Source organism: Pempheris klunzingeri, chromosome 6 (assembly GCF_042242105.1).
Source record: "Pempheris klunzingeri isolate RE-2024b chromosome 6, fPemKlu1.hap1, whole genome shotgun sequence".
Lineage (NCBI taxonomy): Eukaryota > Metazoa > Chordata > Actinopteri > Acropomatiformes > Pempheridae > Pempheris > Pempheris klunzingeri.
This window is the reverse complement of record NC_092017.1, coordinates 8,395,938-8,410,922: the sequence shown is the minus strand read 5'-3', so window position 1 is coordinate 8,410,922 and position 14,985 is coordinate 8,395,938. Positions and strand designations below refer to the sequence as shown.

The 14,985-nt window shown below is 41.9% G+C and overlaps 4 protein-coding genes across 6 annotated transcripts in view; 1 reads left to right on the top strand and 3 right to left on the bottom strand.

Annotated features, from left to right (window-relative positions):
* rpp21 (ribonuclease P 21 subunit) overlaps positions 1–14,985 on the bottom strand; it is a 54,417-nt gene that overhangs the window by 662 nt on the left and 38,770 nt on the right. The window contains exons 2-5 of one of the 2 annotated variants that reach the window (XM_070832074.1): positions 1,772–1,875; positions 1,560–1,660; positions 522–604; positions 196–330 (exon numbers count right to left, since the gene is read on the bottom strand). In XM_070832074.1, the coding sequence (XP_070688175.1) occupies positions 196–330; positions 522–604; positions 1,560–1,660; positions 1,772–1,828 (376 nt within the window). In that variant the 5' untranslated portion in view covers positions 1,829–1,875. Of the gene's footprint in view, positions 1–195; positions 331–521; positions 605–1,559; positions 1,661–1,771; positions 1,892–14,985 lie in introns of those variants that run through there. The other variant, XM_070832073.1, reaches the window with a different exon arrangement.
* Positions 2,414–8,416, bottom strand: pak2b (p21 protein (Cdc42/Rac)-activated kinase 2b). The gene is made up of 14 exons (XM_070832114.1): positions 8,172–8,416; positions 7,955–8,061; positions 7,673–7,823; positions 7,250–7,281; positions 7,035–7,148; positions 6,795–6,927; positions 6,644–6,707; positions 5,946–5,994; positions 5,286–5,398; positions 5,031–5,148; positions 4,821–4,920; positions 4,518–4,714; positions 3,447–3,584; positions 2,414–3,315 (listed from the first exon to the last, which is right to left on the bottom strand). Exons 1-14 carry the CDS (start codon positions 8,359–8,361, stop codon positions 3,229–3,231), a joined length of 1,593 nt encoding a protein of 530 aa, XP_070688215.1. The 5' UTR covers positions 8,362–8,416; the 3' UTR covers positions 2,414–3,228.
* Positions 10,842–12,758, bottom strand: pigx (phosphatidylinositol glycan anchor biosynthesis, class X). Of its 2 annotated transcripts, none has more exons than XM_070832565.1 (6): positions 12,601–12,758; positions 12,256–12,349; positions 12,038–12,173; positions 11,715–11,928; positions 11,460–11,560; positions 10,842–11,349 (listed from the first exon to the last, which is right to left on the bottom strand). In XM_070832565.1, exons 1-6 carry the CDS (start codon positions 12,662–12,664, stop codon positions 11,212–11,214), a joined length of 747 nt encoding a protein of 248 aa, XP_070688666.1. In that variant the 5' UTR covers positions 12,665–12,758; the 3' UTR covers positions 10,842–11,211. The 2 variants fall into 2 exon arrangements, with proteins under 2 accessions (XP_070688666.1, XP_070688668.1); XM_070832567.1 differs by having other exon boundaries at positions 12,256–12,346.
* On the top strand, positions 13,031–14,976 carry cep19 (centrosomal protein 19). The gene is made up of 2 exons (XM_070832788.1): positions 13,031–13,323; positions 13,738–14,976. Exons 1-2 carry the CDS (start codon positions 13,194–13,196, stop codon positions 14,082–14,084), a joined length of 477 nt encoding a protein of 158 aa, XP_070688889.1. The 5' UTR covers positions 13,031–13,193; the 3' UTR covers positions 14,085–14,976.

Below are 14,985 nucleotides of genomic sequence, written 5' to 3'. Positions count from 1 at the left end.
GAATTTGTAACAAGTTTTCTCTCTTTGGAAGAATTTGGTCGTCAATATGCACAAACTATTAACTGTTTTAGACTCCCTGTGTACTTGATCTTTAAAACACATGATTCTTGATGCTTTGGTGTGGAGTCTTGTTTAGTACAGTATGCATGTGGAAACTATTCTCTGTGTCTACGGTGTCCAGTTGTGTTTTGTCACCTGGCTGCTTTTGTTGCTCCATCTGAGCCTCGGGACGATCTACCCACAAACAGTAATCTGGATTATTCAGTAATGTCTTGCTCTGTCCGCAGCTGAGGCACCTCATAACTGTAAAACGAGTCCTGCGGTTTTTTCCTGATGAGACAAAGTCAAAAAGAAGGGTCGCCTCAGATTGCCTCATATGTGAAATTACACAAATAAATCGACTGTTTAAAAACACATGTTGATCATCTATAATCTAAATGTATTTCGATGTGCACTGCAAGGTGACATGGGAAACATAAGCAGCAGGAATATATATCACTATAAATGATAAACTGACTCACTGCGTTGTCTTGTTGTAGCAGTTACGCCTGGGATAAGCAGTGAGCAGCACTTCTTGCATAATGTTCTCTTCACTGATGGGTCTCTGAAATAAAATCAACAGTTACCAGATGCTGAAAACCCTGTGTATGCTTGGACAGGTAAAGGATCAGGACTTAAAGGACAAGGCTGGTACTTTTGTACATTTTGCTTGCTGTCAACTAATTCCCTCAACAAAAAACAAAAAAAAAACAAACAATAATGTGTTGCTATAATGTGTTGCTGTTAATATAATGTGACTAACCCACACTGCCCGTGGCTCTCATCCCCAAGCTCTTTGGTTTCTACTAAAGATGTACATCTTTTAAAATGGGTCACAAATATAGAGTTTGTTTTTAAAAGGGCTCTATGACCACTGGGCAATGTAGTTTTTTAAATAATATTACTCAAACATGCAAATTAGTACATTTATTAAGGATTATTTTCTGCAGTGGAATAATACACATTTGTTGTCATAGTTAGTATTTAAAAGAGAAGGTTGGTGGTTGTAGGACTGAGTCAAGGTAAACTACAGTGCTAATGTCATAATGAAGGAATAAGCCAACCAGTGACTCTTTTTTAAATAGTTTTGGGGGTCCAATTAAGCTCCAAGGCTCAAACGAATACAATTTAAGCTACACATATAATTCATTGCTGTTTTTTGTCTTTTACTATGTATATTGTATACAATATGTATATTGTATATCGTATATTGTATTGTGTATTAGTTGATAGTTGAACACGCAGGTACATCTGTTCCAAAAATTATTTTGTGTCAACAATTGTGAACCCTAAAAAATCCAAATAGCTTTGTTTTGCTGGATAAATGTCCGTGTAAACATGAAACTTTATGCAGCCATGACAAAAACAAGCAAAAAACAAAAAAAACACGCTGGTTTGCAGGAAAGTAAAAGTGACGTCACTGTGGAGTGACAGGCCTTGCTGTAATCCTGCCTTCAAAATAAAAGCAGGATCAGGAGAAACAGACGCTTCTGGATAATAAACAGACAGATTTAACTTACTGCCGAAGAACTAAACGTCTTGCAATGGTTTTCTGTGTGAAGGAGTAGAAACGAGCCAGCTCCACATTGTCCGGGTTTTGAGATAAAACACAATGAGAGGCCTGTAGAGAGATAATCATTGCAAGCTTGTTAGCAAGGTAGCTAGCATGTCAGCCACGTGACTGCTACCGATATGACAGCGGTTCGTTTTGACCTTCTCACTTATTTCCTACCTGGTGAAGATAGTTCAGTCGTTGGTACGCTTCTTTGTCTTTCACGTGAACTGCCATAGCGCACAGAGGTCAGAAAATAGAATGGCAGCTTAGTCCTGGTTTTACTGCAGCTCGAGCTCTTCCACCGAAAAAAAACGCTACACTTCCGGCCAAACACGCCAGAATAAAAGCCCCCAATAAATACAAAAATGACAGTGAACACAATACTTCAAAATAAAGACACCTCGAGCTCTGTCCCACACATCCCCAACTTCTATCTGCTCTGCCTCTAGTTATAAAGCCAACACTGGCCAAGTCCTAAAATATACACTACAAATAGGAAAGGTTATTAGTGCCATACTGCACTGCTCACATTAGTCCAGTTTTATATTTATTTCCCTCGGTGTGGATCTATAAAAAGAGGTGATATTACTGCACACCAATCACAAAAGCATGGACAGTTGCATTTATTTGAGTGCGCAGACATGGTTGTTAATCATCCAGAAGAGAAAAAGAAACTGTCAACAAATTGTCTTTACCAGCCTTTGACAGCTAATCATTACGATATGGCCACTTTGTTTTTGTTCAAACTACTTATTAAGTATACAATATACACAGGAGAAAAGCGCATTTGGTTAGTCCAGAAGAACACAAAGGACAGAGTTCAACATACAATACTCATTTTTAATAACAACAATAAAGAAGAAAGTATAAACCCTGTCAATCTAACATTTTAATTTGCCTGTAAGGTGCACCTCTGGTATCAGGAGACTAATGATACAGGGAGAAGAACTGGTACAGTAAGTCTGTCGGGTGTGGCGATCGAAGAACGACGCAATCACAGCTCATGTTCATGATGAAGAATGCACTGAAATGTTTCCTATAAAAACGGTAAGAGAAGATGTCCATGAAACACGAGTCAATGTGGAAATAGCAAGAGTGTTCATTGAATGAGACCAACTATATAACAAGAAGGGGGACAAATATGAAATTCAAGTATCAAAATAACTAAGACACTGACAAGCTGATAAGGTAAATTACAAAGGTAGTAAAAATCATGGGAAGAGAAACATTGACACGATCAACAATACATTAGGCAACATTTTGCATTTGTTTAAGGCAGTTGATTAAAAAAACTAAACAGAACTAGGCGTCTTCTTCATTCCAAGTTAAATACAAGCCTAGCCCTAACTTGTCACCAGGAGATCTGTTGTACAAAATAACTACGCCTGACTCTGAAACTAAGCACTTTAGTTTGACTTGTCTTCTGACGTCTGAGTGAGAGTAGAGTTCATATGGACAGCGGTGGAGTTGTGCTCTGTATTTTTGGTCTTCTTCACAGTGAGGTTTGTCAGGGCTTATAAGGCTGGTGCATCAAGAGTGGCGAGTCACTCTCAGCCTATTGTCTGGCACGAAATCTAAATGGTTGGCACGCATCTGTGCACAGCATGGGAAGGCAGGGTAGCTAGTTTCATCAGCTAACGGTTGCCCTTCATGGCCTCCTTGGCTGCCAGGATGAGAGGTGTGAGACTGGAGAGGGGCTTCGCCAGCTTCAGGAACGGATGCTGCACACCAGGGCCAACATCAACAAAGACGAGGGAAGGAGGAGAAAAAATTGTGAATCAAGTGCACATTCAATTAAACAGAATGATAATTACATGGAAAAAAAAATCTAATAACATGGAGAGTTATTGACCTGCAGCAGCTCTTTGCCTCCGCCTCTTTTCTCTACGTCCATTTCCAAGCAACGGTTGAGGAAATCTCTGAAGACGGGAGACAGCTTCTCTGGGTTCTGAAGCTCAGGCGTGCCGTTCGTGGCAATCAGGTACAACGCCTGTCAGAGAGGAAGAGACGGGAGGAAAAGGAACGCAGAGATCCGTGAAATAACTCACCTGTAGCGAATGAATCAAGTTGAACTGGTAAAGTGACAGCATTTAAAAGGTCAGATCTGTTTTTAATTCACGCTGTGAGAGTGTTCCACACCTCGTGTTCTACAGTCGCCGTGACCTCGCCGTCCCTCTTTGTGGGGATTAACTACAGCTGAGTGAGCTGACTTCACAAAACAAACTGTAGGTGATACCAGGTAACTGGTCGACAAAGGCCAATAATCAACTGTTGGCCGGGGATTTTCAATCCAGATTTTAAAAGTGTTCAGATAGAAGAGGCGATGTTTGTAACGTGATGCAAACACAACAAGAGCAGTGTGTTCAGTATGAAATGAGGTGGGGTTATTGATTCACAGCTGCATACATTCATATACTGTACATAAACCACTTTGGCTGTGTGTATAATTTAACCCTCGAGCTTGAACTGTGTGTGAACCTTATATATTGGTCATGTTCCTTGTAAACATATTGCTGACTCAACAATGATCATCAGCAACTAGAATATAAAAGAGAAACAAAAGCAGCAGAAAAACTGGATTGAAATATTTGTATCCTGACAACAAGTCAGCTGTGTTGTGCCTTCCTCTGCATGTGAACAGCAGGACACAATCTCATGATGCCCGTCGAGCGTTTCTCCTGCTTTTGTGTTGACTCACGACAGTTAAAAGACTGCAGTTGTTCAGCAACTATGCTGAAGTCTGACAAACGAAGTATTGATCCGAAAAGTCACTCACTCTTTAGCTTTCTGACATAAAATCAAGATTGTTTATCATGTACGTTATGACCAGTTATCTTGTTGTACGGATGCTATAATTGTTTCATGTCAGTGTTGGAGGTTAACAACATGTAAATAAGACGAGATTTGAAATGGTCTCACTCACTCGCAGTGGGTTCTCGTTCAGGTAGGGAGGCTCTCCTTCAACCATCTCAATGGCCATGATACCCAGTGACCAAATGTCTACTTTAGGCCCATACGCCTTTCTGGTCACCACCTCAGGAGCCATCCAGTAAGGCGTGCCTACCATGGTGCTGCGTTTGCTCTGCTCTGGAGTGATCTGGGCACAGAAGCCAAAGTCGGCTGTCGGGGAGATGGAGAGGAGTTAATGCGATGGTTACAGTGGAAGGATGTGGCACTCAAAAAGCACTGAACAAGCTGCTCCTGATAACACCAGAGCAGGACTTACTCAGCTTGACAGAGCCATCCATCCCGAGTAGCACGTTGTCACTTTTGATGTCTCTGTGAATGACCTGGTTGGCGTGCAGGAAATCCAACGCTTGTAAACACTGCAGATACGGAGACAGACGGGAGGAGACAGGGTTCAGAGTGAAGCTTCTGTTTTCTCTTTAACTTTCACATTAAACATGTGGCGCTGCTTGTAAAGACAGACGGGTACCTCTCGGCAGACGGCAGCTATCTGGGCCTCGTCCATACAGGTCTCTGTGACCACATCTGTCAGTGAGCCACCAGCCAGATACTCCATCACCACAAACAGCTCCTCCCCCATCAGGAAACTGACACACGCATACAAATACACAACGTCACACACAGATGTCCATCAATGCTTTTGTGACAACTTTCTGGATTTTTTTAAATAATGACCATTAGGTGATCTATGGCTGTTGGGCTGCAGCTTTATTGTCAGTCGTACCTGTCTAAAAAGTTGACGATGTTGGGGTTCTTCAGCTCCTTCATCACTAGAATTTCATTGATAATCAGCTCCTTCTTCGGCTGCTTTTGTAGGTTGATCTGTTTAATGGCCACCTGTGAAAAATCAGCATGAAACACCACAGATTTACACTCACCCACATTTGACAAATCACCATTTCACAGCCATTTTAAATCTAAAATTATATCATATCATATCTAATTTTGCAAACCTTCCCATGGTCTTTATTGTGACTGCAAGAGTGACGGTGTAACTTTTGTAACAACGAATTACAAATGAAAAGTTGGATACTTAAGCAGTAACACATTTCAACATACACAGTAGTTTGCTGATACAACCTTACTTGGTCCGCTGTGACTGGCAGCACATGGTCGCTATTGTTGGCTGATGTTAACGTTAACTTAAAATAGCCGCGTGGAGCCAGTTTGCTAACTTGATTACACCTCTTAGCATGTGCTAATGTTACAGTATGTTTTAGTCTGTACCGTCACCTCAGGCCTGTCACTTACAGCCACAGCTGTTGTGAAGTTGTAAAAATAAAGCAGTGATGGTGCTTTATGAATAAAGATTATCGTTACAAACTACTAACTTTCCCATGTGCATTTTTTGTAATGAGCTCTACTTTACTCGGCCGCTCTTTACCTCCTGTCCTGTGGCGACATCAATGGCTGTGAACACTGTTCCCGACGCCCTGTGAGAAGAAGATGAGATGAGCAATTTGCTGCAGTGCACATCTCAACAAACAGTCCTCTCAAATTAGTTTACTAATGTATTTAAGCCGTGACTCATCAACAGACAACAGAGTGTGACATGGCGCTTTCTTTGTACATTACCAACTAGGAGAACTTGAACACCACCACCACTGAGAATCTACTCGGCTCTGTCTCATAAAATAGTTAAGATCTGGTTGAGCATCTGATTTCATAAGCTTCAAACTCAAAATGTATCTCCAATTTTTTTTCCAATTAAGCTATAACTCAGGCAATTCACAATACTCACTGGCATCGATCTGCTCTATTTCGGTAAAAGATATGCTCATTGAAAAACCATTCTAGGAATCAGGAAGTCACTTAAGTGTATGCCACAGGAAGTATGCTCTCTCTGACTGCAGCATTACAACAGTCAACAGTCTGCATCATTCAAGTGACGTCATTGAGGGTGGGCTTCGGAAATTCAGTTTTCTTTATGCAAAAATAAAAAAAAAAACCAAAAAAAAAATCAGCAGATTCTCTTGAGAAAATAAAGGCCCAATTATTATTATAAAAGCAATGCTACATAGTTCAGATAAAAACTCAAACTCTATCACACACTCCACATGCAGCTGGAGGATCTGCACTCACCCCTGACCAATCTTCTCATATCTGGTGTACTTCTTCTTGGGATCTCCAATGCTGACTATGGTTCCTGTGAGCCAGACAACAATCACATGTGTAAAAGAGGTGGGATTCAAATCGCTGCACTGCTGTGACAATTAACTTTTTAGTAATTTACTCAGTTTGTCCATGATCTCCTCATCTGACATCTTGCCCTTCTTCTTCTGTCTGTCTGCAGCCGTGGAGGCAGCGTTTCCGTCCACACATGTGCTGGGAGCGGGGATGGGGTCAATAACAGAGCGAGTGTACACCTGTGCGACACAACCGAACGACAACAAAAGACAAACGAATTAAGAACAAAGAACGCCTCTTAAAGTGAGATATCAAAAAACTGATTTGACAGAGGCAGGCGACTTACGCTCTTTGTGTGCTCTGGTCTTGGTGCCACAACGGGAGGAGGAGCCTCATCGTCGTCATCATCATCAATGTCTTTGATATTCGGAGAAGACGGTTCAGTGCCTTTTTTGACAGGCTAATTTAGAGAGAGAAAAAAGGGGTAGTTAGCTTTTATAAGACACAGTGTAGTCCAAATAAAACAGCATGTGTTTTATATACGATACTTATAGTACTTACAGACTGAGGCCCTGGGGTAAATGCGTCTTTTTCTGCAGGAAAAAAGTGCAAAGTTAGAAACAAAAAGATGCTCTATGATTGCCTGCAGTAGGAGATTAAACTAAGCTCTATTTCAAGGCTGACACATTGTACTGTTTTACTTACTACCCTGCCTGGTTACTCATAAAGATAATATTGATTAAATTTGTCTATGAGAAAGGAAAAAAGTGTTACTGCTTAAAGACAAAAGGGCAAAAGTGTAATTTCAGGAAATAATTAACTTGGAAAGTGGAATCTTTAATCTATACTTTTAGTGGCACAATCTAGCAACCTTACAACACCAATCCCCTCCGCTGGGAAAAAAAATGAACAACCTGATATGAATTCAAAGTGCCCTGCAGGTAACTTAACAATTTAATGTTACGGTTTAACTTCAAGCCTCACCAGAAGATGAGAAGCTGAGGTACTTCTGGCGGCCGTTGCCTGTGGAGTCGTAGAACTTGAGAACGTCGAGCACCGCCTGTGGGTTTTTCTTCTGCTCTGACTTGGTGATGTTTGAGGTCTGGAGAAGTCGAGCCCATTGCTCAGGCATCCCCTGTGAATGACAAAGACGGCACGGTGTCAAACTGCTGCACACCGAGACGTGAACGTACACGTGTGCTTTCGGTTAATAGACGTGTGAAAGGAAAGCTGTACGTGTGAGGTTGAGCAAACAGTGAAACTCACAGTGAACTCCCCTGTGACAGCATCAAACCCAACATGTATGGTGTGCTCAAAATCTGAGGGTGGTGAGATCTCTGGTCGCTCTTTGTCTCTGTCTTTCTTTCTACCACCTGAAAGTAATCAAAACATTATTGAAATTACAAATGACAACGCTTAGGCCACAAGCACAAGAGTAACTTCAGAGTTGTCAAACCGTTTTCTGCCAAACTCTCCATCTCACCTTTTTCAGCCCCAGAGAAGATTGAGATGATCTTGTTCCGAGGTTTTCTCTCCTCGGGCACAGAAGGCAGTGGTTTAGAGCTGTGGTTGGCTGACAGCGAGTCTTTGCCAGAGCCCGTGCTGAAGATGGTGCTGCTCATCCTGACCGGAGGGGCAGGGGGTTTATCCTCAGGGTCTCCGTTATCACACATGGCTGTGGCTTGTTGTGAGGCTCAGGGGGCTCAGAGGGCGGGCGAGGATGGAGAGGGTGGCAAACAGAGAGGGAGCGAGGCAGCGCTCACATCAGCGTGAGGCACGGGTGTGCTCATGCGCTACGGGAGGACGTGCCGAACTGACAGCAGAAGAGAGAGGAAGCACCGAGAGGTACCTGGAGGAAAAATCAGACAATTATCAATTAGAGCGTAAACTGTAATGAAGTTACATATACAGCAGAGTGTGGTAACTAATAATCAGGGAACCACTTCCTACTACAACACAATTAAATACTATTGAAGCCAAAGAGTACATAGGAGTATTGAGTGGTGGTTTGATCATTTGGGACCATCATCAACAGTGTGGAGCTGTGAGCACAGAGAAACCCACACAGTGTAAAGTGTCCTCATCTTCATCTCTTTATCCAAACTTTGCATTAAGAATTTCCACCACTTACAGTACAAACTAACATCACATGCAGTGGGTAAGATGGTGACTGAATTACTGAACGAACAAATCATTGGACAATATCTAAGTAATAATGAAGGGGAGAGCAGAGGCTAAAGTTTAAGGTGAACTTAAAGCAGAGACGGTGTTAGCGGAAAGAAAACAGTAACTACCGCTTATTTTGGTGCAGCTTATTTCCCCTACACCACTAGTACGAGTCTGATAAATGTTAAGGGTATTTAAAGTAGTCTCTATTTTGTCTACTGTCGTATCTGAGGAGTAAACGAAGAGCCCAAATCAGGATAAAAGAAAAAAGCGAAAGTTGATGTTCTCCCACTTCACTGGATACAGAAATGAAAAGCGGACACTTCGTAGCTTCTTGCTAGGACAAACAAAATGCCAACATATCGACACTTAGCTCTTTATTTCCACACATAACGGTGTTTCTGTCTATTCTGAAATGCCCCTCAAATGAGTAGCAACAGGGGCGGCTAGCAAGCTAACGTTAGCATGAACTACTTGGCCAACAAGTGTGCTAGCTACGAGCTAACGTTAGCATGACGAGCTACACCAGCGCTTTGCATTCTACAGAGATCAGCGTTAGGCTTCCAGCTAATGCTAACTAGCCTAGCGGCCAAAGTTGCAGGCTATCTTAGCAGAACTTGGCATGGCCGAGAGCAGGTTTGGACAGCATTACAGAAGATGCAAAGTAGCAAACTATCCGGTACAGATCTGCTTTATCTGCGGCTGAAGAAGACGACACAGCAGCAGCAGCAGCAGCAGCAGCAGCAGCTCACCGGAGGATCCTCACCACTTAAACTTGAATACAACTTGACTCCCGGACGATCCGCGACGGTCTGGAAAGCGTTTTTAAATCCGATAGAAGTACCTCCTCCGTTACATGGGGTCTTGGTGGTGCCCGACGCGCACAAATAACTTAGTAAAAACGTGACTACAACTATTTACAATGCAACTTTTCTTCTATCTTTTCGGCCCTTGGATAATTCCGCTATGGCGAAGGGGAAGCGGAACTACCGACCCAGCCCAGCCTATTCAATAATGCTTCAAATGAATGGTGAGGAGACAAGTCGGTCTGCTGTCTGAGAGCTAACTTGCACTGATCTGATCACACAGTTCAGACTACTGGGAAATACTAAAGGCAACAAACATGTTGAAATGTGTCGAAAAGCATTTTGGGGTCATAATATACAAAGAGGAGGCTCGTGGATTCACTGTCCACCAGCTCTAGAGTCTTCACACTGTGAGCTACTTTTAATCCTTTAAATCATGATACATGCTTTTATTAAATAAATCATAGCAACCACGAGGAAGATTTTTCCACAGTATGACCTCTAAGCATCCATATCAATGAGACATCAACTACACAATAAAACAGGTGATTTACCATTCCCAAATACATATGATATGGATAGTATAACCCCTTAACTTGTCCTTTCCTTTGACTCTCCCCTTTAGGTAGGTGACAAGTTGGGGGGAAAAAACCATCTCATACCATACTGTCTGGCATTATCATATACTTGTATAATTATCAACCCAAACTGGTATCTTTGGAAACTTTGGGGTCTTCTTTAGAATTTAGACTTAAGTTAAGTTAGAGGTTAAAAAGACTATTTTCTCTATTATTTACCTTCCATATAATTCGGCTTTGCTGTTCTATAAACATAAAACATAAAAAAGCATGTTACACTTTTCTTTTACACCATTCGTCCAAATCAAATATACATACAGACTGTATCACACCGAATAAAAGACGTTTCAGAAGAAGTAATATGAGGCCAGATTTCAGATTATCTGTATTTTTTAAACCAGCCCTGTCCGTGGTGCTGTGTCCATATGCAATGTAGCATTATGCTCCTGCAATTATACTTTCCAACTTTCAGATATTTTTTATGTTTGACAAAACAGAGATATAACAAAATAGAGCAAGAATGTATTGTTCACACAAGATGTGAAATCTCTTTAGTTCATCAAGAACAAAAATCAGCACAAAGCACACAGAAAAGAGCAAGTGGATGGAGCAGATTTTTGCTTTTTATTATAAATGAAGCAAAATATTGTTTGCAATTGGGATAAAACACATCCTAAGAACCTGAGCTGTGGCCAAAGACATTCTTGAGCTGAAACTAGGTGTTTCTTGCACAATACTGACTGACCAAAACAAAGGCCTTTGCTCACAGCAAGTGGAGCCTCTTCCAAGAACCAGGTAAACTGAATTATCTGCATTTCTTCACTAGCGACCTAGATGGATGTAGAATAGACTGTTTCTCTGTTCATGTCACTTCAGAGGATGAGGTCCTCTAAGCTTTGCTCCATAGCGGTGCCAGAACACTCCTGCATCAGCTCATGAGTTGTTAAACAGAAGATATGTTGACCGTCGGTGTTTAAACGATTCGATGTCTCCACATGTATTTAGACAGTGTCACACAGCAGATTACTGTGACTAGAAGAGTTCCACCACACACAGGCACCACCAAAGACCCCTCACCAACTGGAAACTGTAAACCCACGGGGCCTCGCTCCTACAGGACACAAGATGTTTTTAAGTGACACATAAACAGGAACAACAGACAGTTAGTATAATAAACATTTATTTCCACCTAAGATTTCAAGAAGATTTATAGAAAATCACCTGCTGATGCTGAAGTTTAATCCACACACACATGCTTGAATTTTCTGGAGTACAGGGGGCGTCCACAACAGCGTGAGCCTCTATGCTGTTGAGCTGGGTACCTAGAAGGAAGAAATAAAGTTTAGATTCAAACAAGCAATCACTTCATTGTGATGAAGCAGCTAAGATGTTGATTTCCCAGCAGGAAACTTAGGGCGTATATGATGAACACATCTGTTTACGTGTTTCTGAGAAGAGAGACATGCATCCACTTACATTTTTCAGTCCGCAGCAGCAGCTCTGGAGGATCTATGTCGACGGTTGTAAACGTTGTCCCATCAAAAGAGGGCTCGTGGTAGCGACCGTGTATGGGGATTGTTACTTTTAACGGTCTGGGAGTTGGTCCATCATGGGTGGGATACACATAGGTGACAAATCCTGATGTTTTGTGAGCAGGCACTTCTAGGTCGATGGATGAATCTACAAATATCTTACAGAGGTGAATGCATACATAATTACATTAATAAATAGTGTACACAAATGTGTGTGTGTGTGTTAATTCTGCAAATGTGATATGCTTCAGTGAGCATGAGTCTTACCTGCCAATCACTTTGATCACTCAGGGATGTAAGCTGGTATGGATCAACAAAGACGCCTCTGGGCCATCTATAAACCAGCAAAACTCTGACTCCACTGAGCACATTAGGGCTCAGCTCAACAGTGGTTACCACATCCCTAAAACACAGCAGAAATCGGTCACTCACGCAGAGCCTTTAAGGATATTGTTCCATGTTTGAAACCACATCAATGTTTATACCTGTGAAAACCATTCTTGCTGATCTCCACTGACACTGATGAGGATTCAAGCCACTGCCTCAGAAGACCACACTGGTTCTCATTCTGCTCATCTACTGAAACAGGTTGTATCGGTGAAGACCACAAAACTAAACAGAGCACAACCCTCCTGTGAGAACTGTAATAATACATGTATGGCTGCCAGCCAGACCCAAAAGGTCAAATTACTTTGACTTTGTACATCCTTCTTTATACACAATAAGAGAAAAGACTGCTTTCTACTTAAATTAAGTTCAAAGCTTTGGTGACACACAAAACCAGTCAGTGATTATCCATTTGAGCTAGGAGGTCTTACAATATATCTTACCCCTTTCGACCAAACAATAGCATGTCGATAAACAAGCCAACGCAGACAACAGTGTGAAATACATCAAAATGCTAACAGTGAACTACAACAAGCTATATACAGCATGTGTGATCTATGTATCTAATACTATAGTACAACCTACAACTGTAATACTAAGGTGCGCTTCTTTACGTTGTTTACGGAAAAGGATCTTTAAAGGACCATTTTGTAGTTCTAGTTAGCCTGTGACGCTGCCTGACTAAAAAGAAAAATAAACGGGCATTGTGAGAAATCTCTGGAGCAATAAATATGTCTAAAGGGGATGCTTGGATAATAAATGACAAACGAAGACAGTATTTTTTAATGTAACGATACGAATGTTAAATATTTACTGTAAATGTAGGCAGGCTTTGGCGAAGACAGAAGGGACTAACGTCAGGCACCCGGGCAACGCTAAACGCTAATAATCTATGAAGCTCGCTAGTTTTAACAACTCGTTCATGTAATGATTGTATAAAATGCATTAATTAAGGTAGACATGTTCTAGTCCTTTGCTGCAGAGCTCCATAGTGGAGAGGAGTTGAAAGTAGGGTTGCTGCAGACAGAAACAGAAGATGAGTTTCGAGGCAAAGCGCTGCGGAGTGCAGTTCAGTCCTCCCTCTATAGTGGTGGTTTATGTCCACAGGGACACCAAAAAGATGCGAAAAAGAATAATACCAGTGCGGAACTTCTCTAAATATTCTGGTAAGGCGAGACTTTGGGACTCATACGTCCACACAACTTTTTTTTTTCTCCTCTTTGCTAGTTCACGATCATTTTTATGGCAATGTGCAGCACTAAAGTACTGTCTACCCTGCAAGGATGAGGACCTTACTACCTCCTTGGTTTTATCTGATCCTCTCTCAAAACACAAAACCTTAAGTGTTTCAGTTCTTGTCATGCTCCCATGATTCATATTCCTAAAAAACTTCCAGCATAAAAGGTTTCTGCGTCACTTGGGTAAATAATGAGTTTTCCCGTTATGAGTGCACAGTACCTGATGGTCAGCTAAAAGCAGAATAGAATAGGGGCCCCTTAGCAGATTAATATGACCCCGTAGCCTTGAGCTTCCACAGAGCAGCTTCACTCCTTGATGCCCTCTCTCTACTTAACCTCCAGACTACAGCATGGCTGCTGAAAGGCTGAAGAACCACCCCAGGCACAGGGACTACCTGGAGGGAGTGTCGCAGAACCAGCTGGAGAAGCTTCACATCATCCTGCGGGATCACATGCAGGGCTTCAGCCTGGAGCACAGCCTGGCCTCGTTCCACCTGAACCCTGACGAAGACCTGAACAAGCTGGACGATGAGGACCTGGCTCGCAAGAAGGGCCAAATGGACAAGCTGTTTGAGAAGAACCGCAGGCACAAAGACGACCCTGGCTTTGTTTACGACCTGGAGATGGATTTCACCAAAAGCGCCCAGGAAAAGTGCAGCTGGGATGAGGAGTCAGATGATGGATTTTAATACCGAGCTCTCTGATCCTTTCTCTGACCCAGCATACTGAGTCTGTGCGACATAACAGGAAAATCTGACACAGCGGAAGTCGACTAAGATACTTAATGTCCATTTAAACTCATAAACGCCTCTGATGCTGGGTAGCTCTTTTGGAAATATACATACACACCGGTGCCAGTTTATTAGGTACACACATCTAAACTAATGTAGTCTAACACAACAGTCAATAAATCCTGCCTTCATGAAGGTTATAATGTTGAACTGGAAACTGGCTCTATGTTCCAGTGGTTCTGTGGACTCTTATGGATGTGACCAGAGGTGGATTGTTAGCAGCAGGTCCAGTGGCTGAATGGAAAAATAGGACTATAGAAAGACACGACCATCTGACTGAAGTCCCAGACAACAGCAGCAGTAAATCCACTTGGTCTGAATAATTCACTGTTTTGATACTCGTTTGACATTCAGTGGAAGCAGCAGTGACACATACTGTATGTTTCAGTCACACCTTGTGGTAATCTGAATAATAATAAGTCTTGGCACCTGAAATTATAGCTGTAAACTCAAAGCTGATTGTGTTTGTGGTACTGAAACCAGCTGAAGAAAAGCAACCTCTTCAGAGTCAGTGTTACAGTTTGTCTGCATTATCCACAGACCTACCTGTCAGTAGTTTTCATTGAGGACGACTTAAGACAGTTTCTTACTTTGTTTGAAAGTTGAACTGTTCTCAGTAGAAAAATTAGCATTCAGAAAAGAGCACAGGAATTTGTAAAAGTAACTGGATCATTGTTTTAGAAAAGAAAAAGTTATTGTTGACTTATCAAACTGTAAGTGCAGCATTCTTCCGTTGCACCAATAGTAAAACTTTTAGGAGGTACATAACACTTCAATTCTTCAAGTACAATTTTTTGAC